The sequence below is a fragment of the Xyrauchen texanus genome, chromosome 30 (genome assembly GCF_025860055.1).
Source record: "Xyrauchen texanus isolate HMW12.3.18 chromosome 30, RBS_HiC_50CHRs, whole genome shotgun sequence".
In the NCBI taxonomy this organism is placed as follows: Eukaryota; Metazoa; Chordata; class Actinopteri; order Cypriniformes; family Catostomidae; genus Xyrauchen; species Xyrauchen texanus.
The window spans coordinates 23,425,494-23,451,642 of record NC_068305.1 but is presented as its reverse complement, the minus strand read 5'-3'; the positions used below and the strand labels follow the sequence as shown (position 1 = coordinate 23,451,642).

At 42.3% G+C, this 26,149-nt stretch overlaps 1 protein-coding gene across 1 annotated transcript in view; it reads left to right on the top strand.

Annotated features, from left to right (window-relative positions):
- The window catches only part of akap12b (A kinase (PRKA) anchor protein 12b), a 58,164-nt gene that overhangs the window by 13,086 nt on the left and 18,929 nt on the right, over positions 1-26,149 (top strand). The window contains exon 2 of the mRNA XM_052098654.1: positions 20,002-20,104. Coding sequence (XP_051954614.1) covers positions 20,002-20,104 — 103 coding nt within the window. The remainder of the gene's footprint in view (positions 1-20,001; positions 20,105-26,149) is intronic.

Below are 26,149 nucleotides of genomic sequence, written 5' to 3'. Positions count from 1 at the left end.
CCAGCCATTATTGTCAAAACAAATGGCTTCGGGCTCTAGGGCATACCAAGATGGCTGCTCGAACACTTCCGTTGGCTTCACCTCCTACTAGTAGTTTGCAGTTATGTCAGCGATCCAGTTTTATATACATCTTGGTTTTAGCTGATTTCATGATTGATGTTTCTCTGCAGATGGGTGAACGTACCCCTGTTCTCCTTGTTCTTGTAAATGTTTGCTTGTGCTGTGTTGTGCCATGCATGTATCAATGAGCCTTAGAATCCAATGTTAAGATCATAGAGTTTATGCAAATACAAACACACAGAGCAATAATGATGATGTCAACAAACTGGACAAAACCCACAATCAGTGGATAATGGTACAAGATGTGATGTCATTACAGACAGGAACCACTCCCATTGAAATTAAAAGAATAGAAAAATCTGTTATTTGTTTGTTGAGTTGACTACTGAGTTTTAAGCAAAACTCATGGCAATACAAATACAGGTGTGTTAACCTCTCTTTTATTTCAGAAAATTATCCAATGTCCAGTTGATTTTGACTTTTTGAACAGCTCTTCCATAGACACTAAATGTACTATTGTTGGTTAGATATGTCTGATTAATGATTAAATGTATATCTAACATTTTCCTTAAGAAACCTTCTTGCTGTATCCCTTAGGGAAAAGTAGTTCAGTTAGAACAATGGGATGTATAAATTAAAATATAGATTCCATAGAGTCAGAAGTCTTTGAGAGATTTATTCTCCTTCTGTCCTAAGAGGCCTTCAGTCTGTCAAAAATTAATTTTATTAAATTCATAGCTTCCTATCATGCTTATTGCACCTTTTCATTCACACTTTACAGTACAATCTTTTTTTATCTTTCATATTTGTCAAGGAAGAGGAAAACGATTTTACAAGCAGTTGGAGCTTCCAAAATGATGCCTTAACATCTGGTTTCTAATTATTGATAGTGCAGGCAATACAGAAACTGAATGTGTAATAAAAGATTGTGCTGGCTGTGACTGAGTAAAATCAATTGGAAAAGTTCTAACATCTAATTTAAGTCACAAGGTAGCATTACTAGGGCGTTCACAGCTGCTAATTTGTACTAGTTGATGATTCATCCAAAAAGTAGTGGACTAGTCAGACGTCAATGTGTAAATGTAAATGATTAGATGTAAAAAATGTACCTAATGTAAATTACAAGACATCCTACAGCAACTGTGGTCTATGCTTTTTCTGACAAGTCCAGCACTGCGTTGATGGAGAGTGTGTGATTGGAGAGAATGTCTTTTGGCTTGTATCATGTGAACACTCCAAATCAAAAATGCACTAGTTTAGCTTTATTTTCACTTTTGCATAATAAAAACTGATTTGCATGCAAATACTCTGCCACACAGTTTGTGGACAGAGGATTTTCTCTTCTGCTGTCACCATATAGAACAAGCACAACTTAAGTTATGTGGTCTACGACTAGACAGTGAGACCCAATGCATTTTATAGATGTAGAACTAATCACCTCGTAGGTGCTACACCTAGTTACTAATGAATAGTAACTATAAGTAATGAGTCAGTATGTTTACGTGCACAGTTGAAATGGAGATACAGAGATTTTTGCATAATCAAGCTACCATCTGTCTGTCCAAATATACTTGACATAATACATAATCTAATATTTGGAGGAAGGATGACAAATATGCCCGGTTAAAAACACATTCAGAGTCAGCTCTTTCTTTCCAGCATGGTCACGAAAACAGGAAATAAAGGTGTTTGTTCAATCAGTGACGAACACGATTCTGAGGTTGATTTTAACCCTCTAACATTATATATTTATTCCACTGATGTTTAGGTTTGGGTGTTGGGGGTACAGTTCATAAAATGGGTTAGGGGGTAACAGAATACATGTAATGGGATTACGTATTTAAAATACTAAATATTAGTAACTGTATTCCACTACAGTTACAATTTAAATCATTGGTAATTAGAATACAGTTACATTCAAAGTATTTTGATTACTGAATAGATTACTTTGTTTCATTTAATATTTAGTCCTTTCAGATGGAAAATATTTATACATATAAAAGATGTGATCCAAAGTGCATTTGAACAGCGGTGAAACACTTATGATGTGTTACATTCATACAAACAGACAGAGAAGTAAGTTTGAAGTAAGTTTGGAGCAGAAAAAATTGAAATAAACATTGTGTAAATTGTCAGCAAAAATGCTATTTCTAGCCATTTTACATGCACATGTTACCAGACACAATCATATTTTTCTATCAAGAAAATTTACGTTAGATCATAATTTCTTTTTTCTTGTAAGATCTTTGATATTTGGACAAAAATCGTATTCTTGATAATAATGTTTTTATTTTTTTTCTGTGCAAATATCAAAAAATCCTTAAAACAAGATCAATTTGACTAATCTTTATTTCTTTTAGAAACAACACTGCATAAGATATTTATGTTTTTCAGAGAATGTATTTTTAATGTGTATTTTGTCTTACTGTACTGGAAGAGTTTTTGTAGTCAAAACAAGTGAAAAAATCTACCAGTGCTGAAGAAGTAATCCAAAGTATTTATAATATGTTACTGACCTTGAGTAATCTAACAGAATACATTACAAAGTTCATTTTACAGCATGTATTCTGTAATCTGTAGTGGAATACATTTCTAAAGTAACCCTCCCAACCCTGTTTATAAAACGTGCATCCCTCTTCACTGTATCGCAGCCTGTACTGCAGAAAAAACTCACTTTTGGCACCCCTCTGTTGACATTACATGTGAAATTGGCACTCATAAGTACCCATCCTCCAAAATTCTGAGGTTGCTATTAACCCACTAACATTACATTTTTACTCTACTGATGGTTAGGTTTGGGTTTAGGAGTTGGGGGGTTCAGTTTATAAAATATGCATCCCTCTTCACCATATCACAGCCTGTACTGCAGAAAATAACTTATTTAAAAAATGTTTTAGTCTGACTGAAATGTAACTTTAAAGTGCATGAAAACAAACTGAAAGTTTGTATGTAAATCTTTTAGTACACAATGGTTTGTTTAGATGGTATCCTATTTATTTACATGAAAAGATGCTTTCAGCTTTGCTATACTTTGAGGAAGTATTATAATCATGGTACAGTTCCCATTGCCCCAGTTTGATTTTGTCAGTGTTTTTGGACTTTGGTGGACATTTAAACAAAGAAGGGATCAGGGGGAGGAGGATTTCCTGTATCAGGCACATGCGCTGTTTTCCCCTTCACTGCAGTGCAGACTCTCATCAGATCTCTGCTGTACCAAAAATAACCAGCTACTGTCCTGTCTCCTCTCTGCCTCTCTCCCTTTCTCTTTCTCTCTCTCTCTCTCTCTCTCTCTCTCCCTCCCTCTCTCTTCCTCTCTCCCTCTCTCTCTCCCTCTCCCTCTCTCCCTGAGGACAGAATAACCCTTCTTCAACCTTGGAAGCCAAATCATGACTAACGCTTCGAGACAAACTGCTGTGGTCCTCTTTTTCTGGTGTTCAGGTGCAAATGTGTTTCTTTATGTGAAGCAGTATGAGAGTCCTAGAATACACAATAGTAAACACTGATTGTGTATTCTGGGCTAATTAGAGAAGTTAAAGATGGTTTCCGCTGTTAAGACTTGTTTGTCACCTGATGGTAATGGAGTATGCCATAGGATGTTCCTGTAAATATCACCAGCATGGCTTTTAAAAGTGTTGATCACACTTGGTTACACTATAACACAAAATACACCCACATATTTCCAATTTGGCTCTATATATTTTTTCTGGTGATTAAAATAATTTACTTTATGAAATACAAAAAAAATACAAGACTGAATGTCTTGATTTGATTCACTACAGCAATGTCCAAAATGGTAATAAAGAACAATAACAAGCATCATAAAGACATTTGACAGCACTTTTCATTTTGGGTGAACTATTTCATTAAGAGAGCTTGATAAGTGACATATTATATATTTTTTTAATTTTGTTCTAAAGATGAAACACAGTTTTTTTTTTTTTTGTTATGGTAAAAAATACAAGATATTAAGATATAAGAAAATACAAAAATGGGATTCATGCATAAGACAGTTTATTGATAACTTTGAGGATGCGTATAGGTCAAAGTATATGTTTATTAAATATACAGGATGCATGACTGTCCTAAACTTGTCATAGTGCCACTTAAACTGTGTCAGTCACTTTTAAGATTATCTGAAACAATTTGTGAATGTACATGTCTCCTCCAAAGTTGGTCACATGCCTCTATGCAAGTAACATTGTTAGGGCATAAAATTAAATCATGCAGCATGTGAGAATCTCTATGAGCTTGGGCAGTACCTTTGCCTGAAACCATTCTGTATCTTCTTTGCTTGTATAATAAGATCATGAGGCTGTTGGCGGCAATACGTATATGAGCTAATGTTCCTGTGGTTGCATCTAATATTTTTGGATCTACAAAAATAAAAAAAAGCACTTTGTGTCTCCTCAGTGACAGACAAGAATTGTCTGTATTCAAATGTAAAAGTTTAAGTGTAAAAAAAAATGTATACTACATTATCAATGCATAATGTGCAGAGACAACTATTAGCAAGTCATTCTTAGATTGATTTTCAGCGAAAGTGTAACCACTGTGACACTGTGGCACAATCAAAACATTTCTATGTTTGTTTGAGTATCCCAACAATCCAGATTCAACAACATTGGCTCCACCAATGCTGTAAGTTTAGGGTTGGGATACTCAAACAAACAGAGAAATGTTTTGATTGTGCCACAGGGGGTTTGATTGACCAATGGAAGACTGGAGTGTGTTCAGGAAACCTGCTTGAAAACAGTAATTATTTTTGCAATTGCTTTTGATGCTGCTTTTGGCACATAAATTAAACACAGCTCTAAGAAATTACAGTTAACATACAATTCAGTACTATAGACCTTTTTGTCTGAAAGTTGTTGGTCAGTGTGTTTTTTCATTTATTGAATCCCCTTACCCTTTAATTCTGTAGCCATTGAACTGATCTCATTTAGAGCCTCACTTTAAACTCCAGATTGTTGTTTCATCTCAGTAAGAGTAGTGTCACATCCGAACGTTTCCTTTCTTCTTATGGTCTGAACTACAGATACAGGAGGACCCTTGGGATGAAAGGAAGGAGAGGAGGTTTATTGTTTCAGACAGACAGTGGGGGGCTGAATCTGGGACACTCTGGCTGATCTGCCAGAGACACAGGGAGGTCCTGTCCTATCACATTGATGTTTGCTCATGAGGGTGGCCTTGGTGACAGCTGTTTGGGGAGTGGGAGGAATGAAGGACTCATAGTATTGATAGGGGACAAATAAGGGGGCCATGAAAATCAGGGATACAGCTGGAAGACTTATATATACAGACATCTAATTGAATGGCATATATACAAGTTCCTGGAATTAGTTACAAAAATTTAAAACATTTTTAACAACTCTCATCTCTGATTGGATAAGCAGCATTCCACATTCCAAGCATGCTGATATGTAGTGTAACAGTGCTGGGTTGCTTCACTGTTTGTATTACTTTGCATGTGTGTGTTTGCAGTGTTCAAGACAGGCTACCAGTCTGTGCGCAGTCTCAAAGAAGGGTTGTTTGGCTTTTCTCAATAGCAAAAAAGGCAAAATGTCTTTAATCTTAAAACTTAATGGTAAGTTACTTGATACTAACTACTTAGAACTTTAACTGTTGAATAAAAGCAATATCACATTTGCCATCATGCTGTCGTACTAAAGTGACTGCCCCAACACACTCTCATGGTGAAGTCATCAGGATTTGTACGGCTTTTCAAAGTTTGTATGATATCGTGCGACTGCACTCGTTTGAATTCCTACGACTTTCACTACAGCCAATGACATCACTGGACATTGTTTCCATCAATATGCGACAACTACTTGCTTCTATCACACACAACAGCTTCCTATCATATTTACACACTCTGCTGATTGGTTAAGTTTATGATAAGGGGTTTGGGTTAGAGCATAATATTAATAATTATGTCCTTAACGACTCATGTGCGGATCTCGCACTTCCGCATTAGACATTCGGGAATTTGCACGTGATGAAGTCGCATGACTTACATTAACATTGCGAATAACATTGTGCGACACCATACGAAAAAGCCAACTCGTAAATGCTGTACGACTTTTCATGAGATCAGATTGGACAGCCCTGTGCTTATGGCCGAATCACAGCCATGTTAATATTCAGTAAAATAGCACAACCAGTGTGATACGCATATAGATCAGGTTCAGTGCCAAAGAGTTAAAGAATTCACTGCATATGTTTCTATGTAACAAACAAATCAGAAGCCAACATTATGAAAGTTTTAGCATGGTGAGCACTTAATCCCCAGCATCCTTGGAGAGATGTGATTTATCATGTCAAAGTGAAGAAATGCAAAGCAGTCATTATGTTATTTGTACATTCTAACTGCAAATACCATACATTTGCCACAGCATAATAAGTTTAGGCACTAAGATGATGTGTTTGTCTGCTTTTGAAGTCACAGATTTTCCCCTTCAATGAGTGATAAACGGGTGATTTGGATTGAGCAGTTCTGTTTCTGATTCAGAGTTTGAATGGGCTGATGATTTGTGGACCTCAAAGACTGTTCTGATGTGGAGCAGTGTTACTGAGTCAATTAAAGCCTATTAAAACACTGAAGCAGTTTACTACAGTAATACTACAGTGGTGTAAATTGTCTGTGAAATAAGTGACTGGTATGTGGATGGGTGTGTGTCCTGACCTAAATGAGAGAGATTGAGGTTTGCTGTGTTTTGCCAGAGGCTGATCATTTCACATCTGTGTTTGTGTAGAGGGAGATGATGCAGTTTGTGGTCTCGGAGGCTCCATTACCAACTTTGTGTTACAATGTGTGTCTGTGTGCTTAACCCCCTAAACAAAGCACATTTTCTTTTCTCTCATTGCTGGATGAGTAGTGTACCCTATCAAAATTTATCTGGAATTTTGAGCAGATTAAGTCATTTGAAATTAGTCTCTCAAAGTAAATGCCCTTCAGGATGCTGCTGACAATCATTGATAGCAATTAAATGTAGCTGTCCAAATGGAGTTTGGGAGACATTCAGACAAACTGACCTTATCTATAATGAAAGCATTAACTTTAACAGTCAGTTTGGACTCATTTAATGCTTATTATTAAATTTTCTCTTAAATGTCCATATTAGTTATATTTTACTTGTGTGTGTCTTACATAATATAAAACAAATTACAAATATTAATTAAAGGTCTTTATTGGAGTGTATGCCATCCCAGAGGGGGAATTTCTGAGTAGCACATTTAACTTTGGCTTGCTACTGAGGACTTTAAAGGATAATTCCCCCAAAAATGAATATTCTCATAATTTACTCACCCTCATGCCATTCCAGATGTGTGTGACTTTCTTTCATATGCTAAACACAAACAGATTTTTAGAGGAATATTTCAGCTCTGTTGGTCCTCACAATGCAAGTGAATGGATACCAAAAATGTGAAGCTCCAAAAGCACATAAAGGCAGCATAAAAGTAATCCATACTACTGTGGTTAAATCCATGTCTTCAGAAGCGATTTCTTCTAAAAAGAAAATTGTTTGTGTTTGGAACATAAACAATGAAAAATACTGCGTCTATCATGAGATCTCAAAAACTAAACTCAAACAACATTTGAAAAGATGTTCAATATCTGAAAGTTGATTACATTATAACCAAAGCAAACAAATATGGTATTAAAAGTCGTAGCCACATATAGAGCTCCAGACCCTAGTGGAATTCATATCCCATAATTGGGACAATGTAGAGCAACAGAGTAGATTTAAATTGTTCACTGTGGTCTGTTATGTTTCCCCTATGCTCATAATGTGCTGTTAATCTGTATTTTAAAAAGTATTTTAAACTTAATTTAATATCTTCTGACATCATGAATTTTAGGCCTTTCACTTTTCTCTCTTACATGTTAAGAGTGTTTGAAAAATCTTCAGCCAAATGTCAAACCTTGCTGCCCCCCCCAAAACATCTATTCCCCATAATTTATCAGGCTTCAAAACTGTTAAGTCAACTAAATGGCTATTCTTACAATGATAAAATTGCCTAAAGACCCTATGCAATCACTAACATAGTTTTCTCTCATGTGTTGACATATTTTATATTGAAACAGAAAGTTTGGCAGAGTATTTCGACTCATTACAGTTCAAAAATAGCCAGTAATCTTTCACAGCCATTCTACTTGCTGGTAAGTTTTTGGGTGAAAGGGCATTCTCATTCTAGAGTGCGTTTGATTGGACAAAAATCTGTGTAGAGCAAAATAAGTCATCAATAATTTTTGTCTGTTTTCCTAAAAGAGAAAGACTTTCATTTTAAATGTCTATATTTTGTGTATATTTGCTAAAAGTTAATTTTGTCAATGTTTTGGATCACACGTGCATATAGGCCTAGATTAACTCAAAGCAAACTTACTAATGGACTAAAAAACACAAAACTTCAGTATTGATTTCATTAGGTCTTTAAAGCAGTCAGTTCTTCAATTCAAATTCACCTGGACCTGTCCCCTTCATGTAACATGGTTAAATATATCAACTGCTGACTTTGTATCTAAAATCGTATTTTATAATTACATCTGCGCACTCAACACTGGAGTCCCACAGGGTTCTGTCCTCGATTATTGTCTGTCTACAGCTCATTTAGCTTAATAAACAGATCACATGGTTTCTCTTTTAAGTTCTGATGAAACACAGCTTTACAGCTAATATTCCCCTTGCATGTAAGCCTGCCTCTATGACTTATCAACTTGGAAGGCATTTCATAATTACCTCATCTGCTGCTCACCTCTCTCCATCCTCAGAGTTGCCAGAATCAGATTAAACCCCCTTTTATAATTCTACAATGTAGCCAAAGGGTTGGCCTCCTGTTACATACACAATTGAACTATGCATCAAGCATGCATAGTGGTTCTCAGATCTGTGGTTTGACCATGTTGGATATTATTGTTATTAGGGGTGTATTGTGGGGATGCTAGTCAACATTTAGTTGTGCGCACAGTGAAGTTTACAGGTTCTTGCTGTAAACAAGGTGATAAAGTGGTATCTGTACTCTCCTGAATAATCTGCAATTCAGTCCTCATCAGCCAGAGGTCAGACGTTAACAGGCATGGATAAACCATGACCCGCAAGGAGATTTTTACTACCCGATGTCAGGCGTAGCATGGGTATCTGTGAAACAATTTGAATGCATACATGTTGAGAGAATGTGTGATTAAACAACTTTAATCACAAAGAGTGCACCAAATGATCATCGCTTATGATTTACATTTGGTCTTCAGACAATTGCATATGTTTATAAAAATGTGTGTCTTATGATGTCATTATGTATTTATGATAAAGAATAATGTGGTTTGTATAATATGGTTAAAACAGTGGTATAAATACGTGTTGCTGGCATTGATACGCTAGCCTGGGCTTTTAGTTTATAAGATAGCCATATGAGGATTTGACATATGGTTATGTCTGTAGTTTACACCCATCTTCTCACACTGCATTTTATCTTAGGTTGTAATAGTCTTTAAATTACCATTTAAAGGTGCAATATTAAAAAAAACAAAAAATTTCCAACGTGTGAACAGCTTGTAACACAACTTAAAAAATTTGCCCTTCCCGGACTTTCTAGGTTGCCTATTAAAGCCTGCAGACTGATTTTCATGCAAAGGGAGCGGGTTGCTTTTGCTGGGAAAATCCAAAGGATGTGACGTTTATGCACGATCGTGTGAGCCTAGCCTCAGACAGTGCTTCTCTTCTGATATTCAACAGCGTCAACAGACAGTCTGCAACACTAGGCACCATAGTTATCATAAAGATGGAATCCAGCAAACGTCCGGCTCACAGCACAACACTGACTACTACACAAACTCAGAGAAAGCCAAAAAAAAGCTTGAGTGAAAACTAGAGTGAACATTGGCAGGGCATTTGATTCCTGGAGGGACCTACGTTCGGTTTTGGGGGTCAAAACCGACCCTGAATTGGCATTCTTCTTATTGGATAGGCAAGCTTACATAAATACAAAGCATGTGAAATATAGTGCCCTAAGGATTGATCTGTATAATTTTAGTTTACTTGCTCTTGTCTGCTAATGTGGACGAATTGCAAGCTACCTTGCTTCGTAACTTCAAATAATTTCAACGATCTTCTCTTTATACTAAAAGTCAGGTAGACTACAATAATACATTAAATGAATGCTAGACAGTGTTCAAGATAATGCAAAAAGACCATCAATACTGAATTGTGTCAACATATTTATTATGTACAATCTATTCCCCTTCTGTCGCTCTCTCCACGTTGTGTCGGAGAAGCGACACTAGGGGTCTCTCTAGAGCGCCAATATCCACCTCTGATCTATGAAAAAAGGCCAATGAGAGTTGGCAGCCAGTATTTGCATGTCCGGCCCCCGGACATACGGGTATTTAAGCGGCGCAAATCACGGGAGTTCATTCAGAAAATTTCTTCGAGCCGATGGTCTGTCTGCAGTTTGCTGCGAGTTACACACCACTATAAGCGTTCCTGTTTCCTCTGACGATCTGCATGCTGTTGGATCTTGACGGCGCACAACAGCGGCTTTCTCCTTCACATTGCACGGCGTGCATTGTTGCCCCTGAGCACTTCGACGGCGCAGACACACACACACACACTGTGTATTAAAAGAGTAAATTTCTATTAAAAGAGTAATTTCTCTAAAAGAGCAAACACAGCGGCGTTGAACGTCCTTTTAAGGACGTGTCTTTTTCAAGATGCCTTTCCGCCCCTGTGTCGTTCCTGGATGCGGTAGAGTGCTTTCCGCTTCAGACGGCCACAGGCGCTGTCTCATGTGTTTGGGCCGCGATCACACCGAGGCGGCGTTTGTGGATGGTTCATGTTCTCACTGCGAGAACATGACCATGACCACGTTAGCGATCGCGGCTTGCTTTCAACAGAAAGCAAGCCACCCCAGCTGCACCCCGCATTGCTCCTTCTTCCCACGGGATTGAGGATGGTGCGGTTGGCGCTGGGGGCGATTTGGGGGTGGCAGCGGGTGCAGTTTCGCCGGGTAACCCCCCGCGAACCTCCCGTTCCCCGACACGCTCGATGGTTTCCGTCTACGCTCTCGGCGATAGCAGCTCGCCTCACGGCCTGGCTGTCTATCCTCCCGAGTCCGAAGCAGATGAGCTCGCCGCTGCATCGGAGAGTGCGGCGTCTGATGCCGAGGACTCCCCTGGACTGCCGCCTTCGGGCCAGCAGGCCCAGGCTGAGGCCGATGCTCAGATGTCCGACATGCTTGCCCGGGCCGCCATGAGCGTGGCCCGGGCCGCCATCCTCCCCACAGCCTTCACGGTTGGATGATTGGTTCCTGGGGGCTGCGCATCGTTCGCGGCCTCGCATCCCCCCGGTTCCTTTCTTCCCGGAGGTGCATGATGAGCTGACGTCTACGTGGAGAGCCCCGCTCTCCGCTCGTCTAGGTGCCACCCGCTCTACTCTCACCACCCTCGACGGCAGAGAGCGCCACGGATACGGGGCGATTTTCCAGGTCGATAGGGCAATTGCGTACCATCTATGCCCCGGTAGCCCTACCGCCTGGCGGGGCCGCCCCGTACTCCCATCCAAGCCCTGTAGGACAACATCCTCGCTCAATGCGAAGGCCTACAGTGCGGCTGGACGCGCTGCCTCCGCCCTGCATACGATGGCCCTCCTGCAAGTCCACCAGGCCAAAGCACTCAACATGCACGGGGGTGGACCTGATCCTGATGTGCTGCAGGAACTGCGCTCAGCGACCGACCTCGCCTTGAGAGCGATGAAGGCCACAGCGCAGGCACTCGGACAGGCGATGGCCACCCTAGTGGTCCAGGAACGCCATCTTTGGCTCAATCTGGTCGAGATGCGTGAGGCTGATAAGAACCGCTTCCTGGACGCACCTGCCTCCCAGATTGGCCTTTTCGGTGACACCGTCAAGGACTTCGCCCAACAGTTCTCCGTGGTGGAGAAGCAGACGGAGGCCATCTCTCACATGATGCCCCGCCGCAGACCTGCCGCTACGGGCCCTGCCCCGTCTGCCCGCCGAGGGCGTCCCCCTGCGAAGAAACCAGCTCCTGCTCCGCCTCAACCCGGGCCCAGCTCTCAGCCCCAGCGTCGAGCACCCCGCAGGCGGCGCACGCCCCCTGTCTCACGAACCCCTCCAGGACCCGGAAGGCTCCCAAGCGTTCCTGAGACAGCCGACCCAGAGCCGAAGATGTTAGCTCCGGACGCCGGGAAGAGAATCCTTTGTTTTTTCACACCCCTGACGGGGGCTGTGGTACCCACATTCTCATTAACAGAGCTATTTCCTTTGCCTCTGGGTCACCTGGCCCACAAATGCCGTTCTCACGGCAATCTGCTTTCAGATTACGACAGTCCCGGTACACCGGACGCGGCGATCCCGCCTTCCGCCTGCCCACGACTGTCCACAGGCCGGCCGGTTCAGACGAGTCCAGAGGACGCCAGCATCAGACCTCCTCCTCAGTCACGAACCCGCCCCCTGCCGGGTGCGCGGAGCAAGGTAAGTGCTTTGAGTCTATTCTCAGCACCTCAGCCTCGGGCCGCAACGAAGCCGCCCGACGCTGCATTACCTGTTCCACCCTGCTGCGAGGCCCCGCCGGGTACGTCCAAAATACTCGTCCCTTTGGTGCCCCTAGCGCAGAGCTGGGAAGCTTGGCTTTCGCTCCCCAATGCATCACGCTGGCTGCACCGGACCATTCGACTCGGTTACGCAATTCAGTTTGCCCGGCTCCCACCCCTCTTAGCCAAGGGCACGGTAGAGCCCGTCCCTCCAACCGAAATTAGGAAGGGTTTCTACAGCCCTTACTTCATTGTACCCAAGAAAGGCGGCGGCTTACGACCAATCCTGGACCGGCGAGTTTTCAATCGGGCCTTGTTAAAACTCCCGTTCAAAATGCTCACGCAGAGAAATATTCTGGCTGGCGTTCAGCATCTAGATTGGTTCGCAGCGGTAGACCTGAAGGACGCGTACTTCCACGTCTCAATTCTGCCACGACACCGACTCTTCTTACGGTTCGCGTTCGACGGCCAGGCGTTTCAGTACAAAGTCCTCCCCTTCGGCCTGTCTCTGTCCCCTCGCGTCTTCACGAAGCTCGCAGAGGCGGCCCTTGCCCCGCTACAAGTAGCCGGCATCCGCAGAGACCAGGTGCTCCGGCACCTCAGCCGTTTGGGGCTTCAGGTCAACTGGGAAAAGAGCAAGCTCACTCCAGTTCAGAGCATCTCTTTTCTCGGGTTGGAGTTAGACTCAGTCTCAATGACAGCACGTCTCATGAGCGAGCGTGCTCAGTCGGTGCTGGACTGCCTCGCTTCCCTCAAGCCAGGCACAGTGGTCCCTCTAAAACGTTTTCAGAGGCTCCTGGGGCATACGGCATCCTCTGCGGCGGTCGCGCCGCTGGGGTTGATGCATATGAGACCACTCCAGCACTGGCTCCAGACTCGAGTCCCGAGACAAGCATGGCACCACGGCACGCATCGGGTAAGGACCACCCCCGCCTGCCTCAAAACACTCCGACCCTGGACAGACCTCTGCTTTTTACGGGCAGGAGTGCCCCTGCAGCAGGTGTCCCGACGCGCTCTGGTCACAACCGACGCCTCCCGGTCCGGGTGGGGTGCCATGTACAGCGGGCACGCAGCAGCGGGCCATTGGAAAGGGGCCCCGCTGCGTTGGCACATCAATTGCCTGGAGTTGCTGACCATCCTTCTTGCTCTCAGGAAGTTCCTCCCGTTAGTTCGGGACAAACATGTCCTCGTGAGATCGGACAGCACCACGGTGGTGGCGTACATAAATCGCCAAGGTGGCGTACGCTCCCGCCACACGTCACAACTCGCCCGCCGTCTCCTCCTATGGAGCCAGCAGCGACTCAAGTCGCTGCGTGCCACTCACATCCCCGGCAAGCTCAACATCGTAGCGGACGCGCTATCACGACAACGCCTGCCCGGCGGGGAGTGGAGGCTTCACCCCCAGTCGGTCCAGCTGATTTGGGAACGGTTTGGCAAGGCCCAGGTAGACCTGTTCGCCGCCCAGGAAACCTCCCACTGCCCGCTCTGGTACGCCCTAACAGAGGCTCCCCTCGGGACAGACCCTGGCCCTCGGGGCTGCGCAAGTACGCATTTCCCCCAGTGAGCCTTCTTGCACCGGTGCTGTGCAAGGTCAGGGAGGACGAGGAGCAAGTCATGTTGGTGGCCCCCTACTGGCCCACTCGGACTTGGTTCTCGGAACTCAGGCTCCTCGCGACAGCTCCTCCCTGGCGAATTCCCCTGAGAAAGGACCTCCTCTCTCAGGGATGGGGCACGCTCTGGCACCCGCGCCCAGACCTCTGGAACCTCCATGTCTGGTCCCTGGACGGGACGCGGAAGAGATAGCCGGCTTACCGGTGACCGTTGTGAATACCATCAACCAAGCCAGAGCCCCCTCTACCAGGCATCTTTACGCCCTAAAGTGGCGCTTGTTCGCAGATTGGTGTTCTTCCCGAGCCGAAGACCCGCAGAGATGCGTGATTAGGTCAGTGCTTCTGTTCCTACAGGAGAGGCTGGACAGGAGGCTGTCCCTGTCTACCCTCAAGGTGTATGTTGCCGCTATCGCCGCCCACCACGATCCTGTAGACGGCAAGTCTTTGGGTAAGCACGACCTGATCCTCAGGTTCCTGAGAGGCGCCCGGAGGTTGAATCCCTCCCGGCCAGGCCTAGTTCCCTCCTGGGATCTCTCGGTAGTCTTGGCAGGACTCCAGAGACCTCCCTTCGAGCCGCTCGAATCAGTTGGACTCAGGGCCCTCTCTCTTAAGACGGCCCTGCTGATCGCGCTCGCCTCCATTAAGAGGGTCGGGGACCTGCAAGCGTTCTCTGTCAGCGACACTTGCCTGGAGTTCGGTCCGGCAGATACGTCTGTGATCCTAAGACTGCGACCGGGCTATGTGCCCAAGGTTCCTACCACACCATTCCGAGATCAGGTAGTGAACCTGCAAGCGCTGCCCCGGGAGGAGGCAGACCCAGCCCTTTCGTTGCTGTGTCCAGTGCGCGCCCTGCGCATTTACCTGGACCGCACACAGAGCACCAGACGCTCTGAGCAGCTCTTTGTCTGCTTTGGGGGACGGCAGAAAGGGAATGCCATCTCCAAACAGAGGCTCGCCCACTGGGTTGTTGACGCCATCACACTGGCTTATCACACCCAGGCCGTGCCCCTACCCTTACGGGTCCGAGCTCACTCAACAAGGGGTGTTGCATCCTCGTGGGCACTGGCCAAGGGCACCTCCCTAGCAGACATCTGTAGAGCCGCGGGTTGGGCAACACCCAACACCTTCGCGAGGTTTTACAACCTCCGCGTTGAGTCGGTTGTGTCTCGTGTTTTCTCAGGTCCGAGCCCGTAGAACTCGGTAACACGTAGACCGACCGGCCGGGTGGATCGCTTGCGCCCAGCGCCCTTTTCCTGACGTCAAGGTAAAGTAGTGCGCCTTCTTCCCAGGGCGCCCCACTCCGAGTCGGGACCCTGGTCGATTCCTCCCCAGCCCTCTGGGTCCGCGGTTCAGCGGAGGAACTCGCCGACCCAAGCCACTGCGGGTATCCTGATGGCTACCCTGTACTGGTATAGGTGCTCCACAGGTAAAATAGAAGGCCTCCTGCGCGGACGCCCCCTGTGCGTATTTCCACGGTTCTGTCCCCTTACGAGCAGACCCCCGTGTCTCCCTTAGGCAGTTACAGCTGCCCCGGTTGCCGTGCTGTAGCAACTCCCCCCTTCAAGGCTGGGATCTACCACCGCACCATACTTTCCACATGAGCCCTAAGACGGCCGTGTGACGTGTCTACCACTTTTCCTCCCCAAGAAAAAGGGCAGGTGTGGTCTCCGCAGGGTCTGGTAAGACCCCCTTCCCTATATGCGTGTAAGGGCCCCGGCCGTGATTGCTCTATGCGAGAAACATAGAGAGAAAAGAGGCCCAGCCAGGCTGGCCCGTTCCCATGTTGGCAAACATCGCCTTGTTCCCCTCCCAGGGTAACTAGAAGGATCCCGATGTTCGTATGTGGCATTGGGGAAGGGTACGTGCAGCCGGGTACAGACGACGCGTGGCACTGGATGAATCCCTGCCCGCCTCTGTATCGGCAGTTCACGTACACGGTTCAGCACATGGCAAGATTGGAATGGGTCCCCTAGTGTCGTTTCTCCGACACAACGTGGAGATATAAAACGTTTGGTTACGTATGTAACCTCCGTTCCCCGAGGGAGGGAACGACACGTTGTGTCTTTCCTCCGCCATGTCACTGAACCGAGCCACTGTTGTGGCCGGACCATTTCCGGCTCCTCAGAAAAATCCTGAATGAACTCCCGTATTTGCGCCGCTTAAATACCCGTATGTCCGGGGGCGGGACATGCAAATACTGGCTGCCAACTCTCATTGGCCTTTTTTCATAGATCAGAGGTGGATATCGGCGCTCAAGAGAGACCCCTAGTGTCGCTTCTCCGACACAACGTGTTGTTCCCTCCCTCGGGGAACGGAGGTTACATACGTAACCAAACGTTTTATATACAGCTACTCTCATCATCCACCAAATTTAGCTAACAGCTGTTGATAAAGCTGGCTAGCTAGCTAACGCAGACATAGGCTATCGTATAAATGCAGTCAATGTATCATGTAAAGAAAGTGATAACTTCAAACTACAGTCTCGCATAGTCAGACCTATATCCACACTTTGTTTCAGCCCTGTTCCAGCACTGGAGAGTAAAATATAATATGCATTCTCAAAGTTAACTGTGTACCGGTAATTTGAATTATGCTACCTCATCTGTCTGCATGATGTCGGTGAATCACATTCAGCCTCTTTGTACGTTACGTCATTGTTTTGTTCGATGCTCGCTCGCATCCCTATGGAGTGTGAGTGTGAGCATGAACAGCTGGCTGCAGATCAATTAACGGCCACAGGTGTCATTAAGAACAAGGGTTTCTGAATCTTACATACTGAGGGTTTATGTAGAGTTAATAAAATATGCATTCCTCTTCACAGTATAAAATAATTTATAACAACTCCCTTTACAACTTGCACAGCATCTCTCTGTGGACATTTCATCAGGTAACTGGAGCTCACATGATTACTTTCAAAAACACTTCCCGCTTCGGCCACTGGAGGCAGCGCTTCGAATTTTGGTAAGCATAAGATGAGTGTAGCTCAACCTACTGTTTCTGAATTCATTGTGAGATCAGTCTAGAGTTAGGATCATAGAAAGGATCAATTGTGTCAGATGTGTCAGAATCGACCATTGAAAATTAATAAATAGCCAGACTTTGCCTAAATTATCCATAGTCAATGTCATGTACATTTTCCTTGTTCTCTCTCTCTCTGTCACAGTATAGAATAATAAAACCTTGCTTATCATCAAAACAATTGGTTTGGTATGCTGATCTTGAATCAGATTTTTTATTTCTTGCTAGAAAATGTCCTTGGGCCTAACAGTTTTTTGTGAAATTAAATAAGTAAAACTGGGAAAGGGGAAGGTAAAGTGTTTAAAGCAGTTATGTTTGTTCCTTTATAAATTATTCTTTAGTTGATAAATCTCTGTAGGCATGTATTTTGCACTAAAAACTCAGAAGTCACAGTTCTGAAAATGGCCTGTGACGTAAGGTCAAATGAAGACAGAGACGAAGCAGAGGTTTTGGTTTGGGAATTTGGGTGGGGTTGCCCCCACCAGGATGGAATTCTGTAAAGGGGCCTTGGAATGTCGGGAATGACAGTCATGAGATAGGCATGGGGGTCAGGGGCTATGAAGGGTTAAAAGGACACCTGCTGGAACATTGTCAAAGCTGGACAAGGCTCAGGGCTTCTCTGTCATGTTTATTTCTGCCACTAAAAATAAAGCAACTTTCTTAATGCAATTGCATTGCTCACATACTTTCCTACAGTCCCACAAGAGAGTTATTTGTGATTCATATTACTAAACAAAAATAAACAAAAAAATACATTAAAATATGCTGTTAATGATGAGAAAATGATATATTTTATGTTGTTTTATGAAACCAGTTTTAAGTTAAATTATCTTTTTTTTTTTTTTTTTTTTATCAAGATTACTTTTAAGGAACCCATTTTCGGAGATGGTACTGTCCTAAAGAGTGCTTTTTAGATTACAGTCCTGTCAAATAATGCTCCCTGGCTCCATAATGTGATAGAGAGTCCACAGTTGAGAATCAAGACATTATACCATCACTGAAATATTGAATGTACCCAAGGGAATTGTGAAATGCATAGTTCTTTGGATCGACTGTCCAAATCCACACAAATTCCTTAGCCACTCAGTTGGGCCTCCTCATTTTTATTTTTTATGTACTCTGTCTCTCTGTTTTAACACATTAAGTAGTTAACATGGGATCTGACGCTAAAATTAAAACTATGAACTATCGCCTCTCAAATCGGCTCCCAAATCTTGGTTCTTCACTAAGTTCTTCTCCTGCACCTGGTTTGGCACTTCTCTTGTGACCTAAAGTTAAGTGTTAAAATAGGTGCAGGTGAAGAACTTAGTGGATGTTCTTGGATGGTGCACTCAAGGTGCCTCCCTTTTGGAAACCAGCCTGGTCCATTAGTTTGATTAAATCATACTTAGGGAGACTCAGTGTGTATGTAGGTGTGTGTGTGTGTGCGTACACATTGAGCTCTTTTCAGCCAGACTGTTGTCAGAGCCCTGCAGCCGCTGAACTCTTTTTTTTTTAATCGAAATGTTGTTTTTGTGCTTAGATTAAATTTTAGCTGCATCAGGGAGAAAGAGCGCACCATTTCTTTTCACAATTTCTTTGTTTTTTCTGACTTTGATGTGGTTTATTATCATGCAGGAACACACTGATATAATGATTGATGTCATCAAACAGAGTCCCTCCCCTCCAAATCCAATCACAAGAAGTCACAGAAGATGCATTTAAATGACCAGGTGTAAACAGCGATTTGTCTCACCTGACCACACTTTACAGGAAATCATACATTAATAGAACATTTTTTTTACCCTATCTATGTAAAAATTCTTAGAGTGATAATTGTGTTGTTTGACTGTGAATTGTGTATAAAAATGTAATTGTAATTGTGTTTAGCAAGGGCGTAGGTTTGATTTTGACATTGGTGGGGATGCAAAAGCAGTCCACAGAGCCCCACCTGGAGCTTTGGCGCTTGGTACAACCGGATGTAGCTACAGCCTCTCATAAATGGCAGAAATGGCAAAGCCAATCCTATTATCGACGTTGGGAGGTGGGACTCGTAGTAGAGACCAAGATCTGTTAACCGTTTGTGTACCACAAATTCTGATGCTGCCTGTCTGCAGGACGTTCTTGTAAAAGAGATTCTTAATCTCAATGAGACTTTTCCTGTTTAAATAAAATAAATAATAACCACAAGACACCAACGACAACAGTGGTTATATATTTTAATTGTTTGATCAGTTGCTGGATATTGGTAGCGACATGTCCCTAGTGTCCCTACTAAATTCTACGCCTTTGATATTTAGAACCCCTGTGAGCAAGCTGAAGGCAACTGTGGCAAGGAACACAAAACCCCGTAAGATGTTGGTTAATGTGTGTGTTTTGGCTATGGTGTATGTAGTCAAAATAAAATTTCCCTTAGTATACTCAACTCAGTTACATTCAAAATGTAGCAGAACCTCTTGTAACTTATTTCTTAAATCAACAATATGATCTAATGGCACAGACATTTGAATGTATCTCTGTGTCACAGCAACTCAAGAGCGCATTTTGGGACCTCTAGCTTACAAGGTGTTGGCCAATTATTCACGTCTGCATTTGCATACTTGAGTAAAGTATGTTTCTTGCTGTAGAGTGTTGCAGATATGTGTTGCATCTTGTACCATGTTGTTTGCCACAGTATAAAACAATCAAATTTAGCATATTGCAGAGGTCAGCTGCTGCAGCAAAGAACATTTTATAATTCTTACACTCCCCCTCCCTCTTTTCTCCCCCTGTCTCTCATTCTTTCCTTTTAGCCTCTTCAGAAGAATGGACAGATCTCCATCTCCAGTCTTAATGGGCAGACAGATGATCAGACGGAATTTAATGGTCACACGGAGGAGAACCCACCGGCCGAGGGTATGTGTATTGTCCTCTATGTGCTCATATCAATATGTGCATGTATGTCATGTCACTGGCCTCAATATATTTACTACCATTTCTATGTGTGTTATATGACAATGACTGACACTAATTGTGAGCCACCACCCACTGTTTGGAGACTGTGTGTATGTGTGTGTGTGTGTGTGTGTGAGGCTTAAGATGTGATCGTTATCTCTTTATATTGTGTGCCCTCATAACCCAACTAATCCTTCACATGATCCCCAGCTAACCGAGAGAGCAGAACACCTACATAGAGGCTATGGTGACTGGACACCACATAGACCTCCTTTGGGATTGTTTACACATGGCACAGGGCATCCATCGTTTTTCTATGTAAACATGCGCTAGAATGGTATTCTTGACCGTTGCAAAATGTCTCACTGTTTTTTTTAAGACTATGAGCACCTCATTTTTTAAACATCATGTAAAGTTGAAAGAAGTTCCAATTTTAAAGCGTTTCTTGAGAGCCCTGCCCAGCTGGGATTTTTCTTTTCTTTTTTTTAAGTGCAAAAATGTGTCCTGTGTGAATAGCCCCTTACTCCCCTGGCCATTTCTCTTAAATACCATCTGTAAGAAAACCCTAAAGCAATAATGCATACCATATTTATTTATATTTGTTTTTTGCATTCTTTCCTGTGTTTCAACTCAGAGAGACCACCGAGGTGTTTCCCCCCCAATAATATTTAGCAAGCCATGACCTACTTTGCTCCGTAAAGAGTCCTGTGCATGTTTCTAATAAGCTTACCTTATTGCTTGTGTAGAAATGTAAGATTATTTTAAATATGGAGATATGCCCTGTGACATCAGAGGAACCATACAGTTTTAATAACTCCCATTGTTATGCTCATATAGAGTAATTTTATCATGAGTTAAATAGAAAAAAACAACAAAGCATAGCAATGAAAATTGGAATTGTTTACACATCTTTGATGTGTAGAAACAATGAATCGTGAATGCGATACAGCTGAAACATGGGCTAGGTAGTACTTTATATAGCTTTAACAGGATAGTATGCTAATCAATTCAAGTAAGAAATTCAACACAAACACAAAGTTACACCCATATATACTGCAACTGCATCCATACATTAGAACCATTAAAAAAATATATATATATATTTTACTGATGGCTGTGTGTCGATACTATATGTCATCCACTTGCCCACATTATTAAATAAGATGATTATTAAATGGTGAAGACCAGTGGTGGGGGTTATTTGAGGAAAGATATATAAACAGGGTTAAGGAAGAGACTAGATAAATTAATTTGGAATCTATGAAGAAAGAATGGCAGGAATGCTACTGATAAGGTGGCAGAGAGTCAGAATTTGAACAGATAGCTAAAATATTGAGAGTCTTTCCTTGTTGTATCTTGGTAGTACTAGCACTGGTAGAATTAACCTTATAAAGCTGTTTGTATCTAAAGCCTCTTCATCATCAACATAATGAATACTTTGCTATATTTGCTATATTATATTGCTATACTTTGTATACTGTTGTATACAATATTCTAGATTAAAAATTTGTGTTTTTGAAAAAGATAACCCAATATTTACCACTGTGGCATTTAAAGTTCATTATCCTCCTGAGATCCAGCAATTAATTTTGTAAAGGACTTTTCTTATTTAAAGGAAAATGTACACACCCTCATGCCATCCCAGATGTGTTTCTTTCTTCTGCTGAACATAAACAGAGATTTTTAGAATAATATTTAAGCTCTATAGGTCATCACAGTATCTGATATACTGACAGCCTGATGTATCAAAATTGATTTGTCACATTTTCAAAAACTTAATATAAAAAATATAATATATATAGATAGATAGATAGATAGATAGATAGATAGATAGATAGATAGATAGATAGATAGATAGATAGATAGATAGATAGATAGATAGATAGATAGATAGATAGATAGATAGATAGATAGATAGATAGATAGATAGATAGATAGATAGATTCAATTTCTGACTATTATTTCATATATCAGGCATTATAAGGTAAACAGATTTTTTTAAGTTGAATTTTTTGTGTACATGGAGTATGTATTTCAAAATCAGAGCTCTGGATCAGTGGGTATGACACATAGAAACGAGATGTGTGCTCATTGGGACTAAGGGTTGAATCCATTTCCATCTCTCACCCTCCACTGTCCTGTCATTTAAAGGCAAAAGCCAATAAAAAGTATTTCAAAGCACAAAGTTGACTGGAAAAAAGATCTTACTAGAAAGAAGGAAAGGGTAGGAAGCAATAATAAGGCCATGTAGTCAAATAGTCTCCCTTCTGTGCCACATCAGGGCCAAACCTTACAGAGTAGATACAAATGAAACCTACTCCTGACTTTAGCAACTGGAGATACAAATACACATTATGTGTAAAAAGTATCAGTCATGACAACATGTCCTTGAAATGTTTATGGCCTAATCTTAACTTGCTTTATTTCATCTGCATGATTAATGCTATGATGCCAGCCAAGAGATTGTAGCCATAATTTTCTTGCATTCTCAGTGCAGCTGTTTATTTTCTTCAACATCCCCTGAGAACCAGAAAACCCCTGGAACATGTAGTGTTTTGGGAGAATATTGCGAATAAATTGAGTGTTGATATATCTGTCTTTCCTTCACTGTTAAGCAATCTCCCCTAAATATGGTATTGCAGATTTGTAGTACAACATTACAATAGAAACCATGCACACACAGAGACACGTGAGTGGAAAGTTTGATTACAAACATTATTTCATGTCCACTCTGCCAAAAATATCTCCAGTATTGTGCAATGCCTCCTTTGCCAAAATCAACAATGGAGAAAGCAGTCCTCTCAATATTTAGTCATTTTTGGGAACATTTCCTTTTAATAATTTTTTTTGTCTACCTCAGACTTTTCAAATGGACATGAATACACCCATACATTAGACTTATTAGAAAACACACACTCACACACACCTGATTGAACTGGAATACAGTCAGTACAGTCTGTACAGTCACGTGCATCAGAAGAAAATTACATATGTACTTGCATCACCTCCATGTTTAAGATGCATGTAAACAAAAGTCTGCAAAAGAATTAAGCTCCCCCACCCACCCATGCACAAAAGCTGGCTGCCAGGCATTTAGGAGGGGGAAACATGAGTGAGTCCAGAGGTTGAGCATTATCTCATACACAGTCCTGCCCCACCGAGCCGTGTATGTGTGTGTGTATCAGAGTGTTTTTACTCTGATAGCATATGAGTCTGTGTTCATATTAAACATGTTATAACAGGTTTCATGTGATTATTTGTTTATCTAAGGAATTCAGTCTCCCTGGCGAAAAATGTGCCCCATTACTGTATATTTTGTTTTTTGTGTCTGTGTATGCAAGTCTGTAAAGGGATTAATGGAAAGGAGGAGACAAGAACCGGCTTGACGATATAAATAATAGTTTTAATGAAGAAATTAAACAAAAAGAGAAACACACTATGGTGTTGGACAGCTGCCCGTAAATCTCTCTCTCTTTCCCACTGCAGTCACCAGTCGGCCATTACCCCTCTCTGAGGCTTGATTAGCCTGATTAGGGGCCGGGTTTGTAGCATCACGACCCGGACCCGCCCTCCGCATTGTCACAGAGTCTTTGACCTATTACTGTGGAGTTGGGTCCACAGAGAGCTCTACCTCCAAGATTGCTGATAACTGCCACAACTTTCCATTGATGTTTAGAATCTGAATCCAAAACTTAATAATTTGATTTTAACAACATGTGTGTTCTAAACTTGATACTTTTCAGAACTTTTCTAAACATTGCTATAATGTGATTTAAGGTTAGATTCCTTGTAAATTATGAACTTGTTTTCATTGTTAAAAGTGAACAAATTGTCTGGAAGTTCAAAATAAAACTATTCAGGTCAGAGTCTTTCAAACATTGTACTTGTTTTAGTACCACAGTTCCATACTTCATGGAAATCTGTTTGTAACTCATATCTTGAACAACTACTTAGTATTTAAACATTTGATACTAAGAGTATGTTTCAGTAATATTCACACTGTTTTATAGACTGACACACAGAGAAATTAGGGCAGAATTTGAAGAAAAAGTTTAGAGAGATGGAGAGGGAGGGATTGGCAGAAAGAGAAAGCCACAAAGAAAGTGTGAATGTACAGTATGTTTGATCAAGTTTAATTTATGTGAGAGATGTGAAGAGATTGATAATGAAAATAAATAAATAGTTTTTCCTTATAAAAACAGACATAGAGTCTAGTTTTATTTACTGCTTTCCTGTTAAACATTCATCCTGACTGATGATATTGACATAAGGATATTGCAAGTGGGATTTGGGTCTGGGTAGACAGGGAATACACAGTTCACTTCAGACAGTCAAATTTTGGCTTGACATTTACATTCAGTCACATTACTACATGTTGACAGAATCTCCTTGACTTTATAAACATTAATTATTATCTTTGTCTCATTGATAAGAAATTAGATTGTCACTAACCTATGTTACTAAACTTAATTGAGTGGTTCACAGACCTATTAGATACCATCAGTATCTGTTTTTGTATTATATAATTACTAAAAATCATTTTCATACTATAAAGTATACCTCAGAGTTTTCTATCATTCTCAGACCTGTGTCTTTGAAGTAAATTGTGTTGCATTACTTAGGTCTGCCATTTGAATACATAATGCCAGTATAAACCATTTTAAATATTTGTATACTTTACAATCGTATGCATACTGTGAGTATGAATAGAGTGCACTATCATCAACATAAGTACCATACCAATGTAACTATTACAAGTCACACCTAATTGTAATTGCTCATCGAGATGTTACGTACTATCAGTAATCTGAGTCACTGTCAGATTGTCCTTTATGAAAAGTGATAAATTGGCCCAGGAAAAGAAAATGATCTAACGGTGAAGGAAACTGGTCAGGGAAGTGGAAGCCATGACGCAAAAGAATGAGTCTTCTTCCTGTGCGGCATTCCTCGGCTTCCTTTTGTTCATGGAAAGTGAAGAAGAAAAAAAAGACAAAATAAGGAGAGCTTGACACAGAGACAGAGAAATGGATGGAGGAGCAAAATATAAAGCAGCTGGTTGAATTTTAAAAGTGGTCAGTGAAATCTGGTGGATGTGTATCAGCACTGTTAGAGGTGAAAGAATGCTGTAGAGACAGTTTTTTTATCCTGGGCAGATCTGCTCACAGCTCTCATTTCCTCTTCCTCCCATTATTTCGACATCATCTTCCTGGCTCGAGGAATGGGTACATAGACGAGGGCGTCTGTATGTGGAAGTATGTGTGTACGTGTGAGTTGATGTATGTAATGACATCACAGCATCCCCTGCAAGCCTCCAGGTCAACGGGAAGCCCACCTCCCCCTGTTCCTATCCACAACAGACCTCGGTTCACACTTCTGTGTTTGCTCACATTTTACTGATGCTACAGATAACATGGGTGTTATTTTGTGTATCAGCTTCATCGTGCTAAAGCATGACTGTTGTTGGCTGTTCCATGCCAGCAAGGAAGTTCAAGCAAGCATCACTATTACTTTTACGCATACATTGACCAAACACCTAACCCGGATTGAGGTCGGACAGCGGACGCAATAGGTGGACAACATACTGAATCTTAAAATTAGAAACTATTGTTTTTGATCAATGTAAGCACAGCTCCAATGCTGTTTGTTGTCCATTGACGGCGCTCAAGTTTTTAGATAGATGCTGCATGGCACTTCCTGTCCCTGTGTGACCCTCTTAAGTAGTGAACTTCAATAGCATGCTTTGAGGAAAGATGCTGAATAGCGTTTCTTAAAAATTGGAATCACAATTTTAACATGGTGAATGATGAGACAGGCGAAAAAATCCCATTGACTTGCATTGGGGGATGGGTCCTTGTCATATCTAGGGATGAGAATATCATTGAGACTTGAGAGTTCTTTTGACTTGGCCCACCTAGCAACAACCAAAAACACCCTAACAACCACAGCGCAATACACAAAAAAACACCCAGAACACCTTAGCAACCACATAGCAACACTCTGGCAACC